Source organism: Athene noctua, chromosome 31 (assembly GCF_965140245.1).
Source record: "Athene noctua chromosome 31, bAthNoc1.hap1.1, whole genome shotgun sequence".
NCBI classification, from domain to species: domain Eukaryota; kingdom Metazoa; phylum Chordata; class Aves; order Strigiformes; family Strigidae; genus Athene; species Athene noctua.
In genome coordinates, this window is record NC_134067.1 from 901,064 (window position 1) to 927,953 (window position 26,890).

Sequence of the window (26,890 nt, forward strand, 5' to 3'; positions counted from 1 at the left end):
CAAGAAAGCAAACACTCGCTGCAAACCACCCGGCAAACCAACCGAATCAACCCAAGCGTCACCGGCCACGCACGAAGTGCCGGGAGATGCGCCCGTCCCCCAAGAAACCACCCCAACGGCGCCGACCGGGGATTTACCGGCTACGTCGTGCGCTTCCAGGGCGACGTCGGGCTCTTGACGGGAGAGCGATGAGAAGAAGTCAGGGTCCTCTTGCAACGGGCGCAGCTCAGCGCCAGAGGGTCCCTTCACCTCCCTGTTCATCGTTTCCAGATCATCCGCGGCATAGAAAGCATCTTCCTCAAGCTCTGTCTCCGTTTCCACCGACGTCCCAGATAAAGCCAGGTTCTCTGGGGGCTTTTTAGCATCTTGAAGGAAAGCGGCTCTTCGGTCTTCGCCTTGGGGGCACTCAAGGGCAGGAAAAGTCTCTTTGTTTGGCTCCGGTGTCATTAACAGGGCTCTGCCTTCATCTCCTTGACGCTCTGAGAAATTAGGGACAGCTTTCTCCATCCCTCGCCGATTGTGCTGTGTCACTCGATAAAAAACACTGCGCCGGCACTCAGGAGGGTTGGCGGCCAGGGACTGCCGGAAAAATCTACAAGAAATAAAAGATAAAACAGGAGAAAATGAGAAAAGCAGCTGGATTTTGCTGAGGTGGAGGAGAAACGGTTGTGGCTCTGCCCGCGCCCGGAAACCCAACGGTCTCAGTGATTCAACGTGGTCACCAAAGCTCTCAGGGTCCTGCCGCTGGGCAAGACATCGGGTCCCATCACTCTCCCCTTGCAAAAACTGGTGCCGCCAGTAGCTGACGTGGCGCCAGATCCCTGTCAGAGTCGAGGGACCCCAAAAGGTGCCGCTTCTCCCCAATATGAAGCTTTTTTCCCCCCCAGTCTGCGCCGCGATTTACCAGGGCAACAGCATCTCCTCCATCCTCTGCCACACACTCCCCAAAAAACCCCGATCACCCTCAAATTAATAATTTACCTCACAAAAAAATTCAATCCCCACGACACAGCGTGGGGAAAGGTGCCAGCTTGCACCTCCGGGAGCTCTGCTCTGTCACCAACTGCCCCAAAATCGGGGTGGCTGCCCCCAAAACTGGGGTGTGGGGGTAGATTTTGGGATGCTGTGCCGCATCCTTCCCCCGTATGAATCCAAACGGATGTGACAAAGCGGTACCTTCACACTGGTGGAACCCTCAAAGGGTGAGCGGACCCTCAAAGGGTTTGGGGACCCTTGGGGGGGGCAACCAGGCAGCGGCCACTCAAGTGTGGAACCCCCCAAAACCAAACCATCACTCCAAAACACCTTCCACCATCCGACGCTGCTGCAGCTGCAAGTTAAATGGTATAAAATAAAATCATTGGGAGAAATAAAAAAGATCCTGATCTCTGCAGGGTGGAGATGCTGGGTCAAATGCTGACCCGGGAGGGTGGAGAAGGGAAAAATAGGAGGAAAGAGGCACTAAAAAGCCGCGTTTATCAGCTCTGCCGGAGGATAAAGGCACAGGAGGAGAGCTAAGGAGCTAAATTTACCCCGGTGAGGAAGGAGAAGGCAGAGAAGAGACTATAAATACCTTCAAGGTAAGAATGCAAATGAAGAGAGAATTATTCAAGCTGGCGCAAGATGTTTTTCCCCACCCCGGGGCTGAGGGAGGAGAGAGATGGAGCAAACCCCAACGCCCCAAAATGCCACCCCGAAATCTCACCCGCCCCATAGCAGCCAGGGCGCGGCGCTTCCCCGGGGGACGGTGCCCGGAGTCAGCGTGGATGAAAAGAAGTGAAAATGGAAATTTGGTTAAATAAATTAGAAATATGTTGGCTCTGTATGCTGGTGACTTTTTTTTCCCCTGACAATCGGTAGCTCCGGCGGGCTCCGGTTCGGACGGATGTTCCGCTGGCGTCGCCCTGAAATAGCACCCGATGCCCGCGCCGGCGGGATGCTCCCGCGTCGAAGAGCAAAGCCCAAATTTGTGGTTTTTAGGGGTTTGCCACGGTGTCAGCTCGGTGCCTGTGCGCCGGGATGAGGGATGTGCCGGGATGAAGCCACCTGCACCGGTTTAACGGAGCGGAAGCACCAGATCGTGGCGTCACCTTTAACCACCACCCGGTTTCAGTCCGGTTGCACGCACCCGGAACTTGGTTTTTCCCAAATTGTGCGGGCAAGAAACGTTGGAGAAACCTCCTCATGGGCTGTGCCGGCAGGACGGGAGCGGGGCAGCCACGGCACCGGCGTTTTTCCCGGCGTTGCGTCAAACGATGAGGAATCGCCCCAAAACGTGCCGCCTGGCTGCAAGGAAATAAAAAGGCACCGCACGGCACTGGGAATGTGCCAGCAAAGGTGGCTGGGGACAGGCAGGGGACAGGCAGGGGACCCTGGGATGCAGAGGGGGGTGGGGGGGGAAAAGCCATCGTGGAGTTTTTCCTTTTTAATTGCAGCCACATCCCAGCAGGGCTGGAGACCCCGGCGCATCCCCAAGCCAGGTGGATCCATCTAGGTGAGAATGAGGGGAAAAAAGAACAAAAAAAAACCCCAAAAAATACCCCAAAACCTACCCTAAAATGGGTTTATTTCTAAAAATTGTGGTTTTCTGAGGGGGATCTGAGCTCAGTCCAGGAGAGAATCCGGCATCCCTCAGGGACCGCGCTTGGCATCACCCACCGGCACCAAAACCCAACGGCGCACAAATCACCGCAGACTGGGACACACACACACACACCAGCGCCGCGTCCTCCAACCTCCGCCCTGAAAACCCCACGTTTTCCCCAAGTTTTCCCTTTTATTCTTCCCAAAGCACAGTCGCCGTGCCGGCAGCACTCCCTAAAAACCCACCATCCTCCCCAAAAACCCACTTGGGTGTTTTCAAGCTCACCAGGGCATGGGGAGAAAAAAAAAAAATATATATATATATATGTATGTTATTTTTTTTTTCCCATTCCCTTTGCTCGCTCCACGCTGCCACCCTAAAAAGACCCAAACGCTCACCGTAAAGTTGAAAAAAGCCTCTTCCAAGCTCCACTCGCTCTCCTGCTCGCTTCCCTGCTCGCTTCAAGGGTGGGAGCAGGACTGCGGAAACCCTTCCCCCAGCCCATCGCCCCAGAGCCATGCAAAGGCGGAGCAGAATCGGGACAATTTAAATGCTAAACCGGTTAAGTGGGGACAATCGCCGCCTTCCCTGGAAGTCAAGAGGAAGGGGCCTTTCCCCAGGCCAAACGGCTCCCGGCAGTGGGTTCCCCTGCGAGCTCGCTGCGAGCTTGAGGCAGGAAGGCTTCACTTCGTGTTTTTTCCCTGCGGGTTGGGTTGGTTTTTTGGTTTTTTTTTTTGGTTTGTTTCCCTTGCTGGAAGAGCAGAGCCACAACGCAAACCAGCACTAGGGTTTGGGGTTTTTTTTTTGCCTCTCCATACTGGGTTATCACCAAGCGTGCGGGGTCTGGCACGCTTCCGGCACGCTTTCAGCTGGGCAGGCTACACTTGTGGATTTTCTCCCTGTGTGGGTTTTTTTATTTTCCCTTGCTGGCAGAGCAGAATCACAACACAGGAGGTCGGCGCTGGGGTTTTTTTTCCCGCTTCATACTGGATCACGACCAAGCGCGCCGGGTCCGGCACGCTCACGGCACGCTTGAGCTAGGCAGGGCAGGCTGCAACCACAGGGTTATTTTTTTCCCCGACATCGGTTTATCATCATCCCTGGGAGACACCTGGGGCAGAACAGACCCACGGTCCCCACTCCATGCTGGGTCACAGCGATGCGTGCGGGGTCCGGCATGCTCCAGGCGCGCTCGAGTCAGGCAGGTTATGGCCGCGTGTTTTTTCCACCCTTCCCGTGGTGGGGTTTTTTTTTTCATCCCTGGGAGAAACATGTGGCAGAGCAGAGCCACAGTGTAAGAGGACAGCGCTCGTTTTCCTCCCTCCGTGGTGATTCATAGGGTCCAGCACACTCCAGGCACGCTTGAGTCGAGAAGGCTCCATCCATGTTTTTTTTCCCTGTGTGGTTTTTATTCTTCACTCCCCGGGAGAGACACGGAGCGCAGCGGAGACACGGCGCATGAAGTCAGTGCTGGTTTTTCCTCCTCCACACCAGGTCATGTCCAAGCTCACAGGATCCTGCTCGCTCCAGGTGCACTTGAGCCGGGCAGGTTCCAGCCACACCTTTTATTCCCCTTCATGTTATTTTAATTTTTTTTTTCCCCCTCCCCTCACACGGCAGAGCAGAGCCCCAACACAGAAGCACGGTGCTGTTTTTTTCCCCCCTCCATGCCACGGCCAAGCTCGCAGGGTCCAACACACTCCCAAGTGCCCTTGAACCAGGAAGGCTCCAGCTGCATGTTTCTATTTTCCCCCCACATGTGTTTTTTTTTTTCCCCTTGCTGGCAGCACAGAGACGCTATGTAGGAGGAGGAGGACAGCATCAATCTCTCCCTCTCTGTGCCAGGTCTCAGCCAAGCACACAAGGTCCCGCGCGCTCCTGGTGTGCTTGAACCAGGCAGACTCCAGCCGCGTGTTTTTTTTTCCTCCCCCACATGTTGGGATTCTTTTTTTCCTTGCTGGCAGAGCTGAGCCACCATGTAGGAGTCGGCACCACTTTTTTCTCCTCCATGCCAGGTCACGGCCGAGCTTGCAGGGTCCGGCACACTCCCAGCGCGCTTCAACCAGGCAGATTCCAGCTACGTGGGGAGGTTTTTCCCCACGTGGTTTTTTTTTCTTCCTCGTGGGGCAGAGTGGAGCTGCACTGCTGCTCCTTCCCCCTCTGTCCCAGGCCACAACCAAGCGTGCTCACACCAAGGCCGCTTACGCACAGAACACATCGTGCCCACAAAAAAAAACCCAGACGAGGAGCAAACGCTTCGAATTTTGATGCAGAAAGAATTTGGGGAGGATCCGGGAGGGTCTCAGGGCTGGAGCCGAGATCCAAAATGATTTCCTGCCATGGGGAAACCTCAAGCAACAGGTGAGGTTCTTCCCCGGCGTTTAACGAGCTCGTTTAGCAGAAAAGTGGCTTTTTTTCCTCCATCCTGGGACCTGAATTAGCAAAGGAGCATCACCTGGGGAGCTTTTCCTTTCCTGCTCCCAACAGTTGTGGCTTCAAGCCGGCAAATCCCACGCCAAAGGGTTTTATTGGGATCCGGGACCTCGGCGGTGCTGGGATCCTCGGGGAATTTGGCTGCGGTGCGTCGGTGCTGCCAGAGGGGGATTTCACGTTGTGGAGTTGAGCCGACCCCCTGCACCCCTTCCTCCTCCAAACGATGCATCGGGGAGGAAAATCCGGCATCAAACTGTGCCGGGATGAGCCGAAATCCTTGGGGAATTTGGCTGTGGGGCATCGGTGCTGCCGGAGGGGGATTTCACAGTGTTGAGTTGAGCCGATCCCTGCACCCCCTCCTCCTCCAAACGATGTTCTCCTCCAAACGATGCGTCGGGGAGGAAAATCCGGCGTCAAACTGCGCCGGGATGAGCCGAAAGCTGCTCCGAGCAGCGTCGAGCTGTGCCGGGACAAGCCGAAAGCTGCTCCCGGTGACGGCGGCTCCGACCCGCTCCCCACCATCGAGCTGCTTGGGAAGAGGAAACGTTCCCGGGACCGCGGCACCGTGCCAAAACTCACCCCCGGACCCACCGGCACTGCCCATCCCCAGCACGGGGGGAAACACCGCGACGCCTCCGCAGCCCCCTGCCGCCTCCAACCCCGCTCCGGCCGCCGGAGGAGGGAGATTAAAAGCTCCCGGTGGAGATTACGAGGTTGCCCGTCGCCGGATGCTCGTTTAACCCGGGTTAACGAGCTCGGCCTCCGTCCACCGGCGCAGGAACGGTGCCGGTGATGGTGGAGGAGGTGAAGCAGCACGGGAAGGGCTAAGGGGATGCGTTAACGGCGGGCGGGGGGTGTCTGGGTCCGTCCCGTCCCCGTCTGGCGCATTCCCAGCCGGTGGCTGCGGAATCCGGCACCGCTCGGTACCGGGTGTCGCGGTGCTGCTGCCTGGCACCTGCTGCACGCTGCCTGGATGCCCCCCCCCAGGCACCTGGGACCCCCCAAATATCACAGCCCCCCCTTCCCCATACACCCTCAGACACTTGGGTCCCCCTCAGCACAGCCCCCTCCCCTCCATACCCCCCAAAACACCTGGGTGTCCCCCCGCCCCCATTATCACAGCCCTCCCGCTCCCCATATGCCCCCCAAGACGCCTGGGGCCCCCCCTTAGCACAGACACACACACACACCCCCCGCACCCCCCCGGACACCTGGGACCCCCCCTTAGCACAGACCCTCCCTCTTCACCCCTTCGGACGCCTGGGTCCCCCCTTCATAACGGCTCCCCCCCTCCCTCCCATACTCCCCCTGCACGCCTAGGGCCCCCCCCTTAGCACAGACCCCCCCCTCTTCATCCCCCCGGACACCTGGGTCCCCCCCTCAGCACAGCACACACACACCCCCCCCAAAAATACCCACCCGGACACCTGAGTGCCCCCCCCATCACCACAACACACACACACACACCCCCCCCCCCCCTCCCTCCATGCCCGCCCTGCCCGGGACGCCTGGGTCCCCTCCCCCCGTCCCGGACGCCTCGGTCCCTTCCCGGTTACCTCAAGCCCTGCGCCCCCCCCCAGCCCCCCCCGGACACCCGAGTCCCCCCACCCCGTGTTTCAGCACCCCGGACGGGGCCGGTATGGGGTGGGGGGCGGGGGGGTGGTGGGGGGGTGGGTGTCAGCGTCGTGTCCCCCCGACCCAGCCACAGGTTCCCCGGTAGCGGCTCCGCTTTGTCTCCCGCTGGGCCAGGCCGGGCCGGGCCGGGCCAGGCTTCCCCCCCGCCACCCCGGGCACTCACCCCGCCGGCCCCCCGGGGCCGGGCCCGCCGGGCTGCTCCTCCTCAGCGGCGGCGTCGCTGCTGCAACCGCCGCCCCCGCCGCCTCCTGCCCGGCTCCGGCCTCCACAGCAACCGCCGCGCCGGGGACATGGTCCCTTTAAATCCCCCCCCGGGGGCCCGGCCGGTCCCGCCGCTGCCGCCGCCGCCGCCGCCTCCTGCGCCGCTCCGGCCGCTCCCCCGCCCCCCTCCCGACGGCGGGGCCTGACTACGTCACGCCGAGCGCGACCGGGCCGCCGCCGACATCTTGGGGGCGGCGAGGGGGATCCCAGCGCCGCCTCCGTTGCCGCCGTTGCCGCCGCCGTCGTCGTCGTCGCCGCCATGTTGGGCCGCGCCGTCCCCGCCGCGCGCGCGCGTGCGCCCGCCCCGCCGGCACGGCCGCTGCGCGTCGCCGCCACCGCCCCTCCGCCCTCCCCGACCCGCGCGTCGCGCTCATGATGACGTAGGCAGCGCCGCGCCGCCGCCATCTTGGGAGTGGCGGAGAAGGAGGAGGGAAGGGGAGAAGCGGCGCGGAGACCTTCCAGGAGGGAGGGGCGGGGAGCGCGGCGCCGAGATTGTGCGTCATCGCCGAGCGACGGCGCCGCCGTGTCGCCATCTTGGGGAGGCGGAAGGGGAAGGTCTGGCTGCTCTGGAAAGGGATGACCCCGAGGGGACCCCACGGGGACCTGTGGTCCTGTCAGCCCCAAGGGCACCCTGTGGTCCTGTCCCAAGGGGTCCCCGTGGCCCTGTTACCCCCCAAAGTGTCCCCATGGCCCTGTCCCAAGGGGTCCCCGTGGCCCTGTCATCCCCAAAGTGTCCCCATGGCCTGGTACCAAGGTGTCCCCGTGGCCCTGTTGTCCCCCAGAGTGTCCCCATGGCCTTGTACCAAGGTGTCCCCATGGCCCTGTTGCCCCCCAAAGTGTCCCCATGGCCTGGTACCAAGGTGTCCCCGTGGCCCTGTTTCCCCCCAAAGTGTCCCCACGGCCTTGTACCAACGTGTCCCCGTGGCCCTGCTGCCCCCCAAAATGTCCCCATGTCCCTGTCCCGAGGGGTCCCTGTGGCCTTGTCATCCCCAAAGTGTCCCTGTGACCCTGCCCTGAGGGGTCACAATGGCCCTTTTGTCCCCAGAGTGTCCCCATGGCCCTGCCATCCCCATCGCTGGCCCAAAGGATCCCCGTGGCCCTGCCGTCTCAATCACTTCCCCAGGTCCCCATGGGTCTGCTCCAGGTCCTGCCAACCCTGAGGGGACATTGCAGCCCTGTCCCAAAGTGTCCCCATGGCTCTTTTGTCCCCCAAAATGTCCCCAAGGCCTTGTCATCCCTATCCCTGGTCCAAAAGGACCATGATCGTGTCCCCAAGGGTCCCCATGGCTCTGCCATCTCTGGTCACCTCCCCAGGTCCCCATGGGTCTGCTCCAGGTCCCAGTGGCCCTGCCAAACCCATTGCTTCCCCAGAGGGTCCCCATAATCACGTCCCCAGGGGTCCCCATGGCCCTGACACCCTGTCACTTCTCCAGGTCCTGGGATGTCCCGGGCAGGTGTAGGGTGCTGGGGACAGGATGGGATTGGGGACAGAGCCGCGAGCGGTGGCAGGACACAACAAGCAGCCTGTGACAGTGAATCAGTGCTGTTATTGCCTGGGGAGGGGACACCCATGGGATCGGGATTAAACACCCTTCGGAAAGAACCAGGAGATGATGGGCTGCAGGGACACGCTGGGGACATCGGGACAGACGGCTACACGCTGGTGGCCTGAGCGTCGTCACCGCTCTCGTCCCAACCCCGCGCTGGCATCCGGCGTCCCGTCCTCGCAGGGTGGCCCAGGGCTTGGGCGATGGCACCCCGCAGCTCCGCCTGCTCCCTCTCCAGCGCTGACAGCCGGCTCTCCTGCGAGGGGACCGCGTCAGCACCCACCCAGGTCCCTCATGTCACCCGTGGGTGCCCCCGCGTCCCAGCTTTTACCAGCTCTCGGCTCTTCTCCTCGCTGCTCTTCAGCCTCTCCAGGTCTTTCTTCCTGCTGCCTTCAGCCGCCGTCAACCTAATCGGGTTGGGGATGAGCCGAGACCCTGACCCAGTGGTGGGGCACCCATTGGTTTGGGGCGCCCACTCCCCATCCCCACCCCTACCTGGCACTCAGATTGGCCACGCGGGCGTTCGCCTCCTCCAACTGCTGCCGGAGACGCTCGAGCTGCTCTCGGTGCTGCCCCTGCTCCTGCCGCACCCCGCGGTGCTGAACCTCCGCCTCGCCCGCCCGCGCCTCCACCAGCCGTAACTTCTCCCGGTTCTCCGCCACCTCCTTCCGCAGCGCCTCGATCAACCGCCCGTGCTGGAGCGTGGCGAGGACACGGGGTGTGAGGAGGGGGTCAGCGGGGCACCCCGATGAGTTTAGCTCCCACCCACCCACCCCGGTGTCACCTTCTCCAGCGGGCGGATGGTGTAGAGCTCGCCCTGCGCCGCCGCCACCTCCTCCGCGTAGCGCTGCCACGGCACCGTGGATTTGCGCGGCAGCGACACCGACGAGCGCAGCTTCCCACGACCCTACGGCATCGGCGACACCCGTTAACTCCGATGTCTTCCTCGGAGCACCGGCCCCGACGTGAGGTGGCTGCTGTGGCTTACCGGGACGTCACGGGGGACGAGGGGCTCCAGGTTCTCCTCGACTGGTGGCTCCGCCACGTGCTCGGTGCTGCCCTGCTTGCGTAGGCGCCGGGCGGCTTTGCTCTGCGCCGGCACGCTCTGGGTGCGTTGGACGTTGCGGCGATCCCGGCTGGGTGGTGGTGATGGTACCAGTGCCGGTGACGGTTCCGGTTCCGGCCCGTCCTCCCGGCCCCGCGCGCGGCGGATGCTGATGAGGGACTGGCTCTTGATGAGCGGGCTGTGCTTGCTCAGTTCCCGGGGTGGCACGAAGCCTGGTTTGAAGCTCTCTGCCGAGCTGCGAGGGGAGATGGGGTGGTGGCATGGCTGGATACTGGGGTTGTGCAGGACCCAGGAGGGACCAGAACCATCCTGAACCCAGCTGGGACTAGAGACACCCCTAAACCAGTTGGGATCAGACCAGTCTCCTGACCCCAGCCCGGACCTGAAGCACTCCAAACCCAGCTGGGACCAGAAACACACCCCAAACCCAACCGGAACCAAAACTGGAACCATCCTCAAAACCAGCCTTGACCTGAAGCACCCCAAAACCAGCCAGAACCAGAGTCACCCCAAACCCAGCCGGGACCAGAAACACCTCCTAAATCCATCTGGGACCAGAAACGTCTCCTGGACCCACCCTGGACCAGAAGTATCCACCAAATCCAGTCCAGACCAGAACCATCCCCTCAGCTGGGACCAGAACCGTCCCCTCAGCTGGCCACAACCATCTGCTGGACCCATCAGGGACCAAAAACATCCCCTGAACCCAAGTGGGACCAGTGACTCCAAGCCCATTCTGGACCAGAGTCACCCTAGACCCAACCAAGACCAGAACCATCCCCTGAACCCAACTGGGACCAGAACCACCCCAAACCCATCCTAGTGTCACCCCTCTACCAAAGCTCCACCTTGGTCCCATGGGTCCCTCTGTCCACCCACCGGTACCTTCGCTCCGTGGTGGAGCTGAGACGGACGGAAACGGGAACAGGGGTCCCCTCCTTGATGGCGGTGAGGATGGTGGGCAGGGGCTCCAGCTCCTCCTGCGTGGCCTACCAGGACAAGACAAGGACATTATGGGGACAGTGGGTGGCCTTGGGGTAGGTGCCATCCATGGGGCTGTGGACACCAGCTCTGTGTGTGGGGAGAAGGAGGTGGCCAGTCTTGGCAGCCACCCTTGGGGACAAATAGGTGGTGGCACCTGGTCCAGGCTGGAGAAGATGTCGCAGAGCAGGAGGTGGAGAGTGGCGAGCTCCAGAGCCAGGTCCACGTAGCCGTCGTAGGTGGCCATGTGGATGCTGCTCTCGGGGTTGGCCACGCTCTGCAGGAAGTCTGTCATGGTGCTCCAGTTGTTCTCCAAGAACTCATTCATGAAGCCCATGTAGGCCTCCTTCTCGCCAAACCTGGTGGCCACAATGTATGGTTACCTGGGGACCAGGCGATGGCCTGGGCCACCACCATGGTCACAAGCCACCATCATGATCATGGGCCAAGCCACCTCCAGGATCACGGACCAAGTCACTGCGATGTCCCTGCACCATGTCACCACCCTGCCTACAAGGCAGGACACGGGTGGGGACACCACCATGTTCTTGGATGAAGCCACCCATATGTCAGACCACCACAGGTGACACATGAGGCTCTGCTGGGGGGACACGTGGAGTGGAGGCGTTTGTCTGCTGCCACACGACTGGTTTGTGGCATGTAGATGTCCCTGCTGCCCCACAGTGTTTAAGGGACATCCCTGCAGCTCCATGGTATGTTGGGGACAACCCTACTACCTCATGGTATGTTGGGCACAACCCTACTGCCCCGTGACTGTCCACGGCGTGTGCCACACGTACGTGGTGAAGTTGGCCAGGTTCTGGATGACCTTGGCCACGAGGGTGAGGGTACGGGCGGTCGCCTCGTTGGGGTACTCCTGGACGAGGCCGAAGAGGCTGGGGGACATGACGGCGGGGCAGAGGAACCGTAGGAAGAGGGAGGCCGAGACCAGGCGCTGCCCGATGGGCTCCTTGCCCCGCGCCGCGCACTCCTCCTGCCACGCCGCGAAGATCTCGCCCAGCTCTGCCGGGAAGGCGCTGCGGGGAGAGACACCCTGCTGGGTGCTGGGCGGGGTGGGGGGGCCCTGGAGCCACCCCAGCCAGCCACTGTGGTGTGCTGGGGGACACGGTGCCCACCATGACTGTGCTGGTCCCTGTGCTTGTCCCCAAGGTTGTCCCCAGGTCCTTCCTGCTGCCCATCCCCATGCCCATCCCAGGGGTGGTGCCAATCCCCAAACCCCACCCCCATGCCCACCCTGGTGCCAGCTCCTGTCCTCCTGCCCATTCCCTTTCCTGTCCCCAGGCCCATCCCTGTCCCCACGCCCATCTCCACGCCTGTCCCCAGGTCTCCGTGGTGCTGGTGCCCATCCCCGTGGCCAGCCCCACGCCCACGCAGGGGCTGTCCCTCACTCGCAGGACGTGGCGATGCATTGGAAGGTCTCCTCGCAGACCTGCCGCAGGTTGTTCTGGTTGTCGGAGAGGTCAAGGCCGGCGCATTTGCTGGGATCCACCTCGCAGCTGTCATCTGAGGTGCAGAGCTGGGCCACGGCCTCTCCTGGCCACCAAGAGACAACCCATAAAGGGACCAACCAGCGACCGCCACGGGCACGGCTGGGAGACAAGCCTCCACCCGTGGATGTTCTGGGGGTGTCCTACAGCCCTGTCATGCTCTGCCCATACCCTGCACCCCGTTAACACCCCGCGATGTCCCACAAAGACTTGTAACGTTCAGCCGTACCCAGCGTGTCCTGGAGGTACTTGCCCCCCACCAGTTTCATGTACTCGTCGATGGCCTTGGTGGCCAGCGTGTTCTCACGGAAGATCAGCGCCTCACGGTCATCAAAGCGGTCCAGCTCGGCCACCCCGAGGTCGATGAGGAACGACTGCCGGGCGGACGTGTTGAAGGGCTCAGTGGGCACCCGTGGCCCCGAACTGACTCGATCAACCCGCCTTGAGAATGGCATTTCCCATCCCACCCCACCCCATCCCACCCCATCCCATCCCATCCCATCTCATCCATCCCAAACAACCCAACCCAACCCAACACACCCCATCCCATCCTATCCCATCCCCCTCCAACTCATCCACCCCGTCCCAACCCATCCCAACCCATCCCAACTCATCCATCCTATCCCAACTCTCCCAACCCAACCCAACCCAACTCACCCACCCCATTCCAACCCAACCCGTCTCTCCAGGCGCTCCCACCCCATGATGACCCTCCCACTCCAATCACCACGCCCACAGTACCCCAGGCAGCACCCATCTTGTCCTCACCCACCCTCCCCACAGCCCCCATGGCCAGCACCCACTTCACCTTGGCCTTCCCAGTGCTCTGCAAGACACGGACCAGAGCACCAGCCAGCTCCTCCTTGTGCCGCACGGCGATGGTGGGCTCCAGACGGGCACACAGCTCCCGGTAATGGAAGGTGATGAACTCAGCCAACTCCTTGTAGCGTACGATGGGCAGCACCCGGACCTCCCGGTAGCGCCCACGCACCCTCACCGACGGCACCCGCTCGCCTCCCCCGGGACTGCTCAGCGGGTACCAGCGCTCCAAGGGTTGCCGGGTGGCTGCCAACTCGGTCAAGGGGACAGTGATGGAGGCCACGGGTTGACCAGGGTGGTCATCGCGGCAAAGGGCGAGGGTGAGGGCACGGGCGGGTGGTAGGGCGGCCAACTGGAAGAGTTCACCCCAAAAGAGCTCGCCATCGGAACCGGCCACCTTGGCGGTGGTACGGGCGAAGAGGGTGCCGTCCAGGTGGAGGTGACAACGGAGGCGCCGCCGAGGTGGCAAATCCCGGGCTTCATACACCCACAGGCTCAGCGCCAGCTCCAGCCGCTCGCAGTTGTCCTGTCGGGGTGGGGGGGACGTGGGGAGGGGGGGACAAGGGGACAAGGGGGACGTGGGTGGGTGAATGCGAAGGAGAGTTTGGGGGGGACAGGGTGTGGGGGACAGGGAATTCTGTGGGTGGATGTGGGGATGGAGGGGGAATGGGGACAGGAGGGGACATGGGGGATGGGATGGATGTGGGGATGGAGGGGACATGAAGGGACAGGAGAGGATGGGGGGAACATGGAAGGACAGGAGGGGACAGAAAGGGACATGGGGAACAGGAGGGGATACAGGGGACAGGGCAGGACACTGGGGACAGGAAGGGACGGAGCGACTGGAGGGGACGTTGGGGACTGGGATGGGACAAGGGATTCAGTGGAGGGACTTGGAGACAGGAGGGGGATGGGAGGGGCAGGAGGGGACACGTGGGACAGGAGGGGACATGAAGGGACAAGAGGGGACATGGGGACACGAGTGGACAACCAAATCCTGAGGGGCACATGGGTGACAACCAAACCCACAGTGGGGCAGAAGGGGACAGGAGGAGACAACCAAGCCCCCAGGGGACAGGAGGGGACATGGGGAGACAACCAAGCCCCCAGGGGGACAACGGGACCCAAGGGGACACAGGGCTGTGGGTGTCTGCAGAGTGTGTGGGGGGACGTGCCTCAGTCTCCCCACCCAGTGGGCCTCATCCTGCCCACTGGGGAGGCAGGAGGGCAGCGGGTGGCCCCTTGTGTCTGGGTGCTGGGGGTTCCCGTCCCCCAGGGGGGACAGGGGTGACACAGGGGTGACCCAGGGGTGACCCAGGGGTGTCCCAGGGGTGTCCCAGGGGTGTCCCCGCGGTCCCACCTTGTTGGGCTGCACAGTCCGGCGCAGGTTCTCGATCCAGCGGTCGCGCTCGGCCAGGGATGTGCACCCAAAGGACCGGCTGCCCTCGCCCGTGATGATCTGGGTGCAGGGAGGGTGTCTGGGTGGGGCACCCTAGGGTGCCTGGAGGGGGCTCTGTGTGCCCAACACCAAGGGCTGTGCTGGGGTGTCCCATTGAGGTGCTCTGTGGGGGTGTCTTTGTAGGGTGCCCTGTGTGCCCCTCCCGGGTGCTCTGGGTGCTCCTTCACGGTTCTTGGGTGCCCTGGGTGCTTCTTTTGGGTGCCTGGTGTGCCCTAGGTGCCTTTTCAGGGTGCTTGGAGGGTTCTGAGTGTCCCTCCAGAGAGGCGGGGGTGCTCTGGGTGCCTCCCCAGGGTGCCTGAGGCATCCTGGGTGCTCCTCCAGGGTCTAGCCATGGTGCCCTGGAGGCCCTGGGTGCCTGTGCAGGGTGTTCCGGGTGCACCAGGTTCCCCTCCAAGGCCCCTGGGGTGCTCTGGGTGCCCCTCCAGGATGCCCTGGGTGCTCTGGGTGGCTATCTAAGGTGCCCTGGGTGCCCTACGTTCCCCTTCAGGTTGTCTGGGGTGCCCTGGGTGCTCTGGGTGTCTATCCAGGGTGCTCCGGGTGCCTTTCCAGGCTGCCTGGGGTGCCATGGTTGTCCCTCCAGGTTGTCCTGGGTCCCTTGGGTTCCCCTTCAGGTTGCCTGGGGTGTCCCTCCAGGGTGCCCTGGGTGCCTCTCCTGAGCACCCACCCAAGCAAAATTACCTGGAAGCAAAACTTTTCGCCCACGATGCTGCCGTGCACGGGCCGGACAATGACGTTGTCCCCGGTGAGGTCCAGCTCGGCCGCGCTCGGCGGCGGCAGCAGCGACTCCCGCGAACCACTTCGGCTGGGGACCCTACAGGGACAGGACTGTCACCGGGGCACCCTTACCAGCACCCGTGTCACCCCCTCACCCCCCACCCTCCGCGGTGCCCTACCTCTCGCCATCGGCGACCGTCATCGCCGGCGTCTCGGCTTTGGGGACACCACGACTCTTCCGCTCTCGGAGCCTCTTCCACAACAACCCCTGGATGGTGTAAGGAGACGGCTGCCCTGTCACCCATGGGTGGGGCTGAGCGCCCTGGGGTGGGGGGCTAGGATCGGGGTGGGGGGGTGCCCACCTTGACATTGCTGAACTGGGAGGTGGAGGAGGGCTCGCTCTCGGTGCTTCTCCCGGCACCCCGGGAGCTCCTCTCATCCGCAGCCGGGTCTGAGGGGCACCCAGTATGAGGACCCCTCCTTTACCAGCACCCTGAGCACCCCAACACCATTTGGGGGGGGGGGGCAGGAAACACCCACCCCCCCAAACCCCCTTGGGAAACACCAACCAAAGCTGGAGGAAGGACCCAGGTGCCCGGTGCTGGGTGCCAAATCCTGCTGGCGCCTCACCTTATCCATAGCCCTGAGGTGCCACCAACCTTTGGGTGCTAAAAATGGGTGCTCAGGGGTGCAAGGGAGAAGGGGGCAGGGGGATTTATCCTGCTGCCCCAGCGCCGGTGCCCAGCCCTGCCACTGAGATGCTGCGATGCTGAGCACCTATCCAAGACGGCCCCCACCCCGGTGCCGTGTGGGTGCTGGTCCCGGTGCCAGGTGGGTGCTGGGAGGGGAACTCACCTCCCCGGGCGGTGCAGAGCAGCCAGCGGCGAGGCCCCATGGCTGGCGGCGAGGCCGTGAGCCCGCGCTGGCGGGGGGCGCGGGGAGGAAACCGAAAAAGTTTTATCGCTCGGATCAGCCGACGCAGCAACGTGGAGGAAGCGGTGACGGCTTGCACCCAGCGCTTCCTCCATGCGCCCGGCTCGGCGTGGGGCACGGGGTGTGGGGCACGGCGTGGGGCATGGAACGGAGCATGGTGTGCGGCACGGGGCATGGCACGGGGCACGGCGTGGGGCACAGAGCGTGGGGCATGGAACGAGGCATGGTGTGGGGTGTGGGGCCTGGCATGGGGCACGGTGTGGGGCATGGAGTGTGGGGCATGGAACAAAGCATGGTGTGGGGCGTGGGGCATGGCATGGGGCACGGCGTGGGGCATGGAGCATGGGGCACAGCGTGAGGCACGCCGTGGGGCACGCCGTGGTGTGGGGCACGGTGCATGGCCTGGCGTCGTGCACAGCTTGTGGTGCATGGCGCGGTGTGTGGCACAGGGCACGGCGTGGTGTCTTGTGTGGTGCGTGGCATGGGCACAACACAGGGTGTGGCACAGGGCGTGGCATGGGGTGTGGCTGAGGACAGCGGCACAGGGCACCACCATGACACATGGCGTGGTGCAAGGGGCGTGGCACGATGTGCAGCACAGGGCACAGCCACGATGCGTGGCATGGTACAAGGCACATGGCACCATGCGTGGCACGGTGCAGGGTGCATGGTACAATGCGTGGCACAGGGCACGGCCGCGACACGTGGCACGGTGCAGGGTGCATGGCACGATGCGTGGCACAGGGCACGGCCGTGACGCATGGCCCAGCACCCAGTGCGTGACACATTCCCAGATGGAGCACAGCGTGGCACGTGGCATGGCACGTGGCCCAAGGGGCTCCATGCACCGGAGCCACACACACGTGGCTCACACCGGCACGTGCCAACCCCCCGTGGCACCATTGCGTGCCGGCGTGGGGCGAGTGAGCTCACCGGGGTCCCTCCTGCCGCCCGCTGGGTGCAGGTTGGTGCTCTCGGAGATGGAGCTCCCCGTCCAGTTCCTGCTCCTGCCCGAGGCCTGGTGACACAGAGGGGTCAGGCACCGGCCCCCCCAGCACCCACCAGTGCACCCCGTCACCCAGGGGACACGAGGGGACTCCTTGTCCCCGTGTCCTCACCTCCTCGTCCCTGCCCACGTGGACCAGGTGTCCGTCCACCAAGGAGAAGTTGGAGACGTCCCACACCGGGGCGTCGGGGGCTGGAGCCAGCGGCATCGCTGACACCCCATGGGTGCTCGCTGGGGGTGCAGAGCAGAGTGTCGGGGAGACGCTGGGTGCTCACCGTGTCCCTGTCACCCGTGGGCAGCGTGGCAGTGCCAGGGGACATGTGGCTGTGGTCGTGCCACCGTAGGTGTGACAATACCAGGTCACATGGGGCCATGGCCATGGTAGGGTTGGGGTGATGGTGCCAGGGGACATATGGCCATGGCCACCATGGGTGCGGTGATGCTGGGGGACACGTGGCCATGGAGGTGCCACCATGAGCGTGGCCATGCCAAGGGACATATGGCCATGGAGATGTCACCATGACCATGACAATGCCAGGGGACACATGGCTATGGCCATGGCCACCATGAATTTGGCCATGACAGGGGACATATGGCCATGGAGATGCCATCATGAATGTGGCCATGCCAGGGGACATATGGCCATGGTGGTGCCACAGTTGGGGTGACAATGCTGGGGGGCATGTGGCTGTGCCACCAGCAGTGTGGCAATGCCAGGTCACGCTTGGCTGTGGCCATGCCATGGCAGGGACGAACCCAGGTGCCCTGCCCGCATTGTGGGTGGCCCTGCCCGCACTGTGGGTGGCCCTGCCCACGCCATGCGTGGCCCTGCCGGAGCCAAGCTGGTTTTGCCAGATCTGGGTGCCGCAGGGGCTGGCACGGCGCCACGTGCTGCCATCGAGCCCCGTTCCGGGCACAAACGGGGACCAGGGCCACGCGGGGCCGGGAGCGGGCCCTGGGGCCAGGTGGGACCCAGCCATCCTGCACCCATGGGTGCCCCTCCAACCCTGGAGGGCACCTGCAAGCAGGAGCTCCCCACCACCAGCAGAGCCTGGACATCTCCTGCGCCCCTCTGTGTCCCCCACTGTCACCCACCACCTCCCAGACCTCAGAGCTCGCCGTCACCCATCGCCACCCATCGCCCCCCAACCCATCATCCCCAATTCATCACCCATCATCATCACCCCCCACCCACTTGCCCCCAGGTTATCACCCCCAACCCATCACCCATCATGGCCCATCACCCCGAGTCCACCACCCGTCACCATCAAGCCCCACCCATCGCCCCCAACACATCAACTGTCATCACCCACCACCCATCCCCCTGAATCCATCACCCATCATCATCAAACCCCACCTGTCACCCCCAACTCATCAACCACCACCCATCACCCTCCAACCCATCACCCATCACCCTCCAACCCATCACCCATCACCATCACCCCAACCCAACCCCCCGAGTCCATCACCCATCACCATCACCCATCACCCCAACCCAACCCCCCGAGTCCATCACCCATCACCCATCACCCATCACCCCAACCCATCCCCCCGAGTCCATCACCCATCACCATCACCCATCACCCCAACCCAACCCCCCGAGTCCATCACCCATCACCCCAACCCAACCCCCCGAGTCCATCACCCATCACCCATCACCCATCACCCCAACCCATCCCCCCGAGTCCATCACCCATCACCATCACCCATCACCCCAACCCAACCCCCCGAGTCCATCACCCATCACCCCAACCCAACCCCCCGAGTCCATCACCCATCACCATCACCCATCACCCCAACCCAACCCCCCGAGTCCATCACCCATCACCCCAACCCTACCCCCTGAGTCCATCACCCGTCATCACCACCCACCACCCCCAACCCATCACCAACCACCCCGCCCCATCCCATCCCCATCCCCCACCCCCAGCACCCTGACCCCCACCCTCCCCCTCACACCCCCCCTGTACCTGGAACCACCTCCTGGACCCCCTGCTCGGCCCTGGCGCCGCTCTCCACGTGACCCTTCCTCTTGGCCACGGAGCGCAGGTACTTCTGCAGGGTGGCCCTGCCCCCCTCGGGTCCCCGTGGCTCCCGGGTGCCCTTGGAAGGCGCCGAAAAAGCCCGTTGGAAGAGGGACCTCCGGGTGCTGGCCTTGGGTGCCCCCACGCTCGTGACGTCGGCGCCATCAGACTCGGGTTGGCTGTAGGAACGTTTCCATCCCTGCAACCGCGTCCAGCGCCGGCTGCCGGGGGACCCCGTGCCGCGCTCGGCCTCCCGGTCACCCATGGGTGCTGCCGTTCGCCATTTGTAGGTTTTCAGGAGAGTTGGTGGCTCTGGGGGTTTCTCCACCTCCATCTGCGGGATGGGTGGGGCCACGTTAAGCCATGGGGTGACATGAAGATCCAGGGGGTGGGGGACCCTTGTCTGGGTCACCACGATTTGGGTGCCCCATGCAAGTATCCCTGTTGGGGGCACCCCCCACCCAGGCACCCCTATCCAGGCACCTCTGGGTGCCCCTTTATGCTTGTCGCTATCCAGGCACCCACGACCAGGGACCCTACGCGGGCACCCTGATATGGGCACCCCCACCCAGGGCACCCCCACGCAGGGCACCCCTACCTGGGTGCTCTAGAGAAGAGCACCCTAATCCAGGCACCGTTATTTGGGGTGCCCCTGCCCACCGAGGGGTCCCCATTTTGTGGGTTCCCTCATCTCAGGGGTGCCCCCACCCATGGTGGGGTTCCCATTTTGTGGGTGCCCACATCCCCAGGGTGCCCCTGCCCACTGAGGGGTCCCCATTTTGTGGGTTCCCTCATCTCAGGGGTGCCCCCACCCATGGTGGGGTTCCCATTTTGTGGGTGCTCGTGTCCCCAGGGTGCCCCTGCTCACCGAGGGGTCCCCATTTTGTGGGTGTCCACATCCCAGGAGTGCCCCTGCCCACCGAGAGGTCCTTGTTTTGTGGGTGCTCATGTCCCCAGGGTGCCACTGCCCACGGTGGGGTCTCCATTTTGTGGGTGCCTACGTCCCCAGGGTGCCCCTGCTCACCGAGGGCTCCCCATTTTGTGGGTGCTTCTGTTCCCAGGTCGCCCCTGCCCAAGGCGAGACTCCCCCACCCAGCGGGTGCCCACGCCAGCCCTCTCCCCCAGCAGCACCCATCCCTACCAGGGTGTGGTGGCAGCATCAGCCTTCGGGGCCACCGGGGCTCGGTGACACCCGGCACACGGTGACACCCGGGCAGGTGGCTGCTGCCACCTCGGCCCCGAGCGCGGGCGGGTGCCGGATGCTTCCGTCGCTGCCAGGGCCGCGTTTCCCCTCGCGCCGCCGCTGCATTTCCTCCCGCCACCTGCACCCCGTGCTCAGCCCAGGCCCTGGGGACCCCCCGCCAGCACCCCAGGGTGCCCATGGGGGTGCAGACTGGGGTGGGGGTGGTTGGCTGCACCCCGGGACCTCCTCACGGTGGCACCCCCCGATGTGGAAGTGAGCTGTGGGTGCCTGCACTCACCAATTTAGGGGTGACAGCACCCCGGAGCTGTCTGAGCTCCCCAAACCCCGAGGGTGGGGGGGGTGCACCATCATTTTTGGGGTCCTGGCCCCATCTTGCAGCACCCTACAGCACCCCATCACCCCTACCCTCCCCCTGCAGCACCCCTCACTCCACAGGGTGCTGCTCCACCCCGCCCCAGCACCCCTCATCCCCTGTGCACCCCCAAGGCCAGAGCATCACCCCAGGGTGCCACCCCCCTGCCCCGTGTGTGTGGGGTGTCCTTCCCCCCCCCCCCCCCCGTCCCCGTGGTACCTCGGCTTCTCTCTGCCTGCTCCGGCACCCTAGACTCGTCCTCCCCGGTTCCTGTCGTGGCTTCCCCATGTGACCAAGCAGGAGTTTCAGTCACACCCTCACCTCCGCCTCTGCCCCGATGATGTTATCTCCGCTCCCAGTTTGGCCCAGCTCACGCTTGGCCACGGTTCGGGCCACGCCGAGAAGGGTGACCCACACGGGGCCACCCCACAGTGGGGTCTGGCTACCCTGGCGGCTGTTTACATACATCCAGCTTTAACACCATCATTAGGTTTCAGAGTGAACGGGCACTGGAGATCCTGGGCACTATAGTGTGGGGGTTGTGGCATGGGGCTGCTGGATGTGGCCGTCTCGGGGGGGTGGGGTATAGCAGTGGGGGGTGAGGGAGGGTGTCTCTTTGGGGGTGAGGGGGGGGATCTCTTTGGGTGTCACGGGTGTGTCGCAGCACCCAGCCCTGCAGCAGGTCCCGGGCACCTGGGTCCTTCGCTTACGTCCTCCCCCATGACCCCGTGGCCACCCCCCACCCCGTGCCTCAGTTTCCCTCTCGCTCTCCAGGGACCACCCAAAGCTGGTGGTCTAACACTGACTTTATTGCGTTTGTGGCTACGGGGATGGTCTGTTGGGCCAGTGGGGCCAGGATCCAGGCGGGCTGGTGACCCTCTGGGCTAGGATCTCTCCAGGCTGGTTGCCTTCAAGGCCGGGGTTCTTCTGGGCCAGGGTCCATGCAGGCTGGCATCCACTGGGTCAGGGTTCACCTAAAACAGGGTCTAGCCAGGCTGGTGGCCATCATGTTAGTGGCCACCTGGACCCGGGTCCACCCAGTCTGGTGACCATCATGCTGGTGGCCACCTGGACCAGGGTCCATCTGGACTGGCATCCACTGGGTCAGGGTCCACCTAAAGCAGGGTCTATCCAGACTGATGGCCACCTGGACCATGGTCCATCCAGGCTAGTGGCCATCAAGCTGGTGGCCACCTAGACCAGGGTCTACAGTCTGGTGGCCATCAGACTGGTGGCCACCTGGACCAGAGTCCACCCAGTCTGGTGACCATCATGCTGGTGGCCACCTGGACCACAACCCACCCAGGCCAGTGGCCACTGGGGCCAACCTCTGTTGAACCAGTGTCCATCCAGCCCATCCCCAACACCCACCTGGACCACGAGCCAACCTTGTCCCGCAGGGGCTGGTCCTCACTGCGAAGGAGAGAATCCACCATCAGCCCCACCCACACCCCCACCCACCCTCCCGGCCACACTGGACTGGGCCAGACACCCCCAACGGGGTGACACCCCCAAACTCGATGCTCACCTTGAACCCGCGCCAGGTCTCGATCTCCCGGAAGAGGGAGTTGCCGGGACAGTCGGTGTGACCCATCTGGCGGTGGCCACGGAGGGTGTAGTTTTGGTGGAGCCGCCCGGTTTTCACGGCGCAGGGCAGGAGCCCGTCCCGCACCAGGGCGATGGTGTCCGCGTCCGGCAAAACGGCTGAAAAGTCTCCAACGTAGCCCACGCCGTAGCCTTTGCTGTTGTAGCCTTTGGTGTGGGCACCGACCCAATGCCAACCCCGACCTTGGTAGACGTACCCGTCCGACCCCACCACGAAGCTGGAAGCACCCATGGGTGAAGCTGAGCTGAACCGGGTGACGGAAACTGCGGTGGGGTGACGGTGACGGTGACAGGGGCTTCACCTGTAGCCGATGTCATCCCACCCGCGGGTGTCCTGGTGGAAGCGTTGCATGGCCCGCATGGCGCCGGCGCAGGCGTGGAAGGTGCGGCACGGCGCGCTGGGTTCGAAGGTGTGGTGGATGTAGACGGAACCCAAAGGGAGGGTCAATGGCTTTGGGGTGCCCCGGTAGGGACGGGCACCCCACATGCACCGGGGGACGATGGCCGGGCACTCTGCGAGGGAAGGCAGGTGGTGGAGGAAGGGGATTGGCCGGGTTCCATGGGTAGTTGGGGATGTGGCAATGTCCCCTTGGGGTCTTGGGGACATGGAGCATCTGCCCAGCTTGGCAGGGACTTGGTGGTGTCCTCCTGGGGACCCCTCATGGAGGGGACACGGAGCATCTGCTCAGGGTGTCCCTTGGCTGGGGAGGTGGCAGTGTCCAGTGTCCAGGGGACACACCAGTGTCCATCCAGGGGACATGGTGGTGCCCATCCAGGGGCCACCATCTGGGGACACAGCAGTGCCCATCATGGGGACACACCAATGTCCATCCAGGGGACGTAGTGGTGTCCATCAAGGGGACATGATGGTGTCCATCAAGGAGCCACCATCGTGAGGACACACTAATGTCCGTCAAGGGGACATGGTGGTGGTGCCCATCCAGGAGCCACCATCTGGGGACACACCAGTGCCCATCATGGGGACACACCAATGTCCATCCAGGGGACGTAGTGGTGTCCATCAAGGGGACATGATGGTGTCCATCCAGGGGCCACCACCATGGGGACACACCAGTGCCCATCCAGGGGACGTGGCGGTGTCTGACCACGCCAGGCCACGTGCCACCAGTCAGCTCTCAGAGCTTGACTCTACCCTGGTGTCACCTTTACTCGGGTGACACTGGGGACCCCCAGCCCCACCCAGGGTGCAGCTCTCCACCCGTCCTCCCACCTAATTTCTTTTTTGGGGGGGGAACACACAGATGTGACATCACCACTCGGTGCCACCTCCCTACCCACATAGACCTCCGTGAAGTCCCGCGCCGCTCGGCGAGCGATGGCCACCGCCTCCTCCGGCCCCACGTCCTCCAGGAGCTCCTGGGTGGGTGGCAGCACCCTCAGCACCCTCAGCATCGCCGCCACCTCCTCCTCCAGCTTCCCCGGCCCCGTCAGCACCCCAAAATCTCGCCGCCGGTAACTGCTGGGAGGTCGCCCCTTCTCCGTGCCATTGCCTGTGCCGTAGTAGCCCCGGAGAAGGTCGGCAAGTGGGATGGGTGCTCGGGCCAGCTGCGCACCCAGCAGCACCCCGTCCATCGCCCCGTTGGCAACGGCATCGGGGACGGGTGACGGGGGTCCCAGCAGGGTGTAGTTTTGGGGGTCATCCGCGTCATCCCAACAGCCGCCGGGTCCCAGCGTGGTTCTGTTGCCATCACCGTCACGAGCCAAGAGGAAGGACGTCGCCAAAGCCTCGGTGATGGTGACGGCGTAGAGCGCGTCCACGGGTGGCTCGACGGTGGGGAGGGGCCACCCCGCCGCCCGCTTGAGGCCAACCTCGACGCCGGCAAGGAGGGGCCCGAGGGCGACGGTGGAACCGTCGGGTGCCAACACCGCGCCGCGCTCGGGGGCCGCGGCATCGTGGTGGAGGAGTTGGGTGAAGAGCACCCACTGCTCGTGGCTGAGCGTTGGCGCGGGGGCCGGAGGGATGTGGGGGGGGTCTCCCAGCACCGCGCGGCACCCCGGGGTGCTGCAGCCCCCCAGCGCCCGCGCCAGCGCCGTCACCGGGACGGAGGAACCGCGGCCGGTCGATTCGAGGGCTTCCAGGATCTGAACCACGGAGTCCATGTGGCGCGGTGGGAGACCTGGGGAGGGGACGGGGGTGTGGGCGGGCGCCGAGGGGCACCCGCGGGGTCGGGGGGCACCCGTGGGTGCAGGGATGGCGAGAGTCTCCCAGGGTGCACCCAGAAGAGGTTGACGGCACCAAAATGAGGGGAAATGCACCCAAAACAGGGTGAAAGCACCCAAAAGAGGGTGACAGGACCCAAAATAGGGCAGATGCACCCAAACCAGGGTGAAAGCTCCTAAAACAGTGTGACAGGACCCAAAATAGGGTGAAAGCGCCCAAAATAGGGTGAAAGCACCCAAAACAGGGTGAATGCACCCACAACAGCATGAAAGCACCCAAACCAGTATGACAGGACCCAAAATAGGGCAAATGCACCCAAAACAGGACGGAAGCACCCACAACGGGGTGAACGCACCCAGCAGAGGGTGAAAAGGCCCAAAACAGGGTGATTTCAGCCAAAAACCAGGGTGAATGCGCCCAACATGGGATGAAAGCACCCATATAAGGGCAAGTGCACCCAAAAAAGGGCACATGCACCCAAAACAGGGTGAAAACACCTAAAACTGGGTGAATGCACCCAGAGCGATGTGAAAGCACCCAGAGGAGGGCGCAAGTACCCAGGAAAAGGGTGAATGCACCCAAAACGGAGCAAATGCACCCGAAATGGGGTGACAGCACCTGGAGGTGGGTGAACGGAAGGTGAAAGCACCTCCAACAGGGTAAAAACACCCAAACCGGGGTGACAGCACCCGGAGGAGGGTGAACGGAAGGTGAAAGCACCTCCAACAGCGTAAAAACACCCAAACCGGGGTGACAGCACCCGGAGGAGGGTGAACGGAAGGTGAAAGCACCTCCAACAGCGTAAAAACACCCAAACCGGGGTGACAGCACCCGGAGGAGGGTGAACGGAAGGTGAAAGCACCTCCAACAGGGTAAAAACACCCAAACCGGGGTGACAGCACCCGGAGGAGGGTGAACGGAAGGTGAAAGCACCTCCAACAGCGTAAAAACACCCAAACCGGGGTGACAGCACCCGGAGGAGGGCGCACGCACCCAGGAAAAGCGCGAATGCACCCAAAACGGGATGAAAACAACCCACATCAGGACAAAACCACCCAGAACATGGTGAGTGCACCCAAACCAGGGTGAAAACACCCCAAATATCAGGATTGAAGTACCCAGAACAGGCTGCAAGCACCCGGCAAAAGCACCCCGAAAAAAAATCACAAAGGCACCCCGAAGCGGGGTGACTGCACCCAAAACAGTGTGAAAATAACCCAAAAAAGGGAAAAGCTTCTCCCGAAAGGTGAAAGTACCCCCAAAAAAAGGCAAAAGCACCCCAAACCGGGGTGACTGCACCCATGATGAGCACCCGAAGCCTGACTGAAGCTGAACGAGCCCAAAAGTGGGTGCAGCCCCTCCCTCACCGTCCCACCCACTCCCCCCCCCCGCCCGGCACCACCCATAAATTTGGGTTAGAATCCCCCCAATTAGGGAAAAAAAAAGCAACCGGAGACATTTTGGCCCAAAAAAAGTCTTGGAGAAGCCACTGTGTTCGCCACACGCGTGTGGTGGCATGTTGGGGCGTGTTGTAGCATGTGGCTGCCCACCGGGGTGTGTTGTGATGTACTGTGGCATGCTGTAGCGTGTTGTGGGGTGTTGTGGCAGGTTGTGACGTGTCATGGTGTGTTGTGGGGTGTCGTGGGGGGGTTTTAGCGTGTTGTGTCATATCATGGAGTGGGGTGGGGTGTTGTTGTGGCATGTTGTAGCATGTTGTGGCGTGTTGCAGCACATTGTGGTGTGTTGTGGGGTGTTTTGGTGTGTTGTGTCATATCATGGAGCGGTGTGGGGTGTTGTGGAGTGTTGTGGCATGTTGTGATGTGTTGTGGCATGTTGTGGCATGTCACGGTGTGTGGGGGTGTGCTGTAGCATGTTGTGGCATGTTGTGGGGTGTTTTGGTGTGTTGTGTCATATCATGGAGCGGTATGGTGTGTTGTGCCATGTTGTAGCATGTTGTGGCATGTTGCAGCATGTTGTGGCATGTCACAGTGTGTCGTATTGTCCCGTGGTGTGTTGGGTTGTGCTGTAGCATGTTGTGGCATGTTGTGGGGTGTTTTAGCGTGTTGTGTCATATCACGGAGCGGCATGGTGTGTTGTGGTATGTTGTGGCGTGTTGCGGCATGTTGTGGCATGTCACGGTGTGTTGTGGTGCTCTGTGGTGTGTGGGGTTGTGCTGTAGCATGTTGTGGCATGTTGCAGCATGTTGTGGCATGTTGTGGGGTGTTGTAGCATGTCATAGCGTGTCATGGCGTGTTGTGGCGTGTGCCTACCTGTGCCGGGCCGGGCGCAGACGCTCAGCACCAGGAGGAGCCACAGGAACATGCTGCAGGATTCGGCCCCTGGTCGCTGCGTCCCGTGTCGTGGCCTTGCTGGACTTTGTCACCCGACACAAATGTCACCGGGGGCGGGGGACGGGGGCGGGGAGGGGACACACACACACACACACACGCAGAGGGGTGTGGCAGGGTGACACACGCGTGTGTGTGGTGTGGGTGCTTCCAGCGGCGTGGTTCTGCAACCCATGTGTGGTGGTTGCACATGTTGGGGGGGTGTGTACAGGCGTGAACATGTGTGTGG

General features: G+C 63.1%; 3 protein-coding genes across 3 annotated transcripts in view; all 3 read right to left on the minus strand.

The window, feature by feature from the left end:
- WIZ (WIZ zinc finger) overlaps positions 1-6,926 on the minus strand; it is a 57,578-nt gene extending 50,652 nt beyond the window's left edge. Inside the window, 2 exon segments of the mRNA XM_074929841.1 lie at positions 138-592; positions 6,816-6,926. Of these exon segments, the coding sequence (XP_074785942.1) occupies positions 138-507 (370 nt within the window). The 5' untranslated portion in view covers positions 508-592; positions 6,816-6,926.
- A 1,640-nt stretch (positions 6,927-8,566) lies between these two features.
- Positions 8,567-19,304, minus strand: RASAL3 (RAS protein activator like 3). The gene is made up of 19 exons (XM_074929984.1): positions 18,927-19,304; positions 17,883-17,901; positions 17,059-17,177; positions 16,874-16,958; positions 15,370-15,458; positions 15,187-15,275; positions 14,972-15,104; positions 14,195-14,293; positions 12,824-13,360; positions 12,245-12,389; positions 11,917-12,061; positions 11,308-11,544; positions 10,665-10,866; positions 10,412-10,515; positions 9,449-9,761; positions 9,245-9,367; positions 8,956-9,155; positions 8,792-8,867; positions 8,567-8,716 (listed from the first exon to the last, which is right to left on the minus strand). The coding sequence occupies exons 1-19, from the start codon at positions 19,302-19,304 to the stop codon at positions 8,567-8,569; spliced, it is 3,243 nt and encodes a 1,080-aa protein (XP_074786085.1).
- Positions 19,305-21,405: 2,101 nt separating this feature from the next.
- On the minus strand, positions 21,406-26,635 carry PGLYRP2 (peptidoglycan recognition protein 2). The gene is made up of 6 exons (XM_074930022.1): positions 26,584-26,635; positions 23,427-24,269; positions 22,434-22,644; positions 22,055-22,349; positions 21,898-21,939; positions 21,406-21,500 (listed from the first exon to the last, which is right to left on the minus strand). The coding sequence occupies exons 1-5, from the start codon at positions 26,633-26,635 to the stop codon at positions 21,937-21,939; spliced, it is 1,404 nt and encodes a 467-aa protein (XP_074786123.1). The 3' UTR covers positions 21,406-21,500; positions 21,898-21,936.
- Positions 26,636-26,890: the final 255 nt, after the last annotated feature.

Excerpts from the sequence above, each read along its gene's own strand:
- RASAL3 (XM_074929984.1), bottom strand. The coding sequence starts at position 19,304 with ATGGAGGTGGAGAAACCCCCAGAGCCACCAACTCTCCTGAAAACCTAC. Across the intron at positions 9,762-10,411 it reads AGCTCCACCACGGAGCGAAG|CTCGGCAGAGAGCTTCAAAC; the intron begins GTACCGGTGGGT and ends CTCCCCTCGCAG. Across the intron at positions 9,156-9,244 it reads CCATCCGCCCGCTGGAGAAG|CACGGGCGGTTGATCGAGGC; the intron begins GTGACACCGGGG and ends GCCACGCTCCAG.
- PGLYRP2 (XM_074930022.1), bottom strand. The coding sequence starts at position 26,635 with ATGTTCCTGTGGCTCCTCCTGGTGCTGAGCGTCTGCGCCCGGCCCGGC. Across the intron at positions 24,270-26,583 it reads CTGCGCCCGGCCCGGCACAG|GTCTCCCACCGCGCCACATG; the intron begins GTAGGCACACGC and ends TCCCCTCCCCAG. Across the intron at positions 22,645-23,426 it reads CTTCACGGAGGTCTATGTGG|AGTGCCCGGCCATCGTCCCC; the intron begins GTAGGGAGGTGG and ends CTTCCCTCGCAG.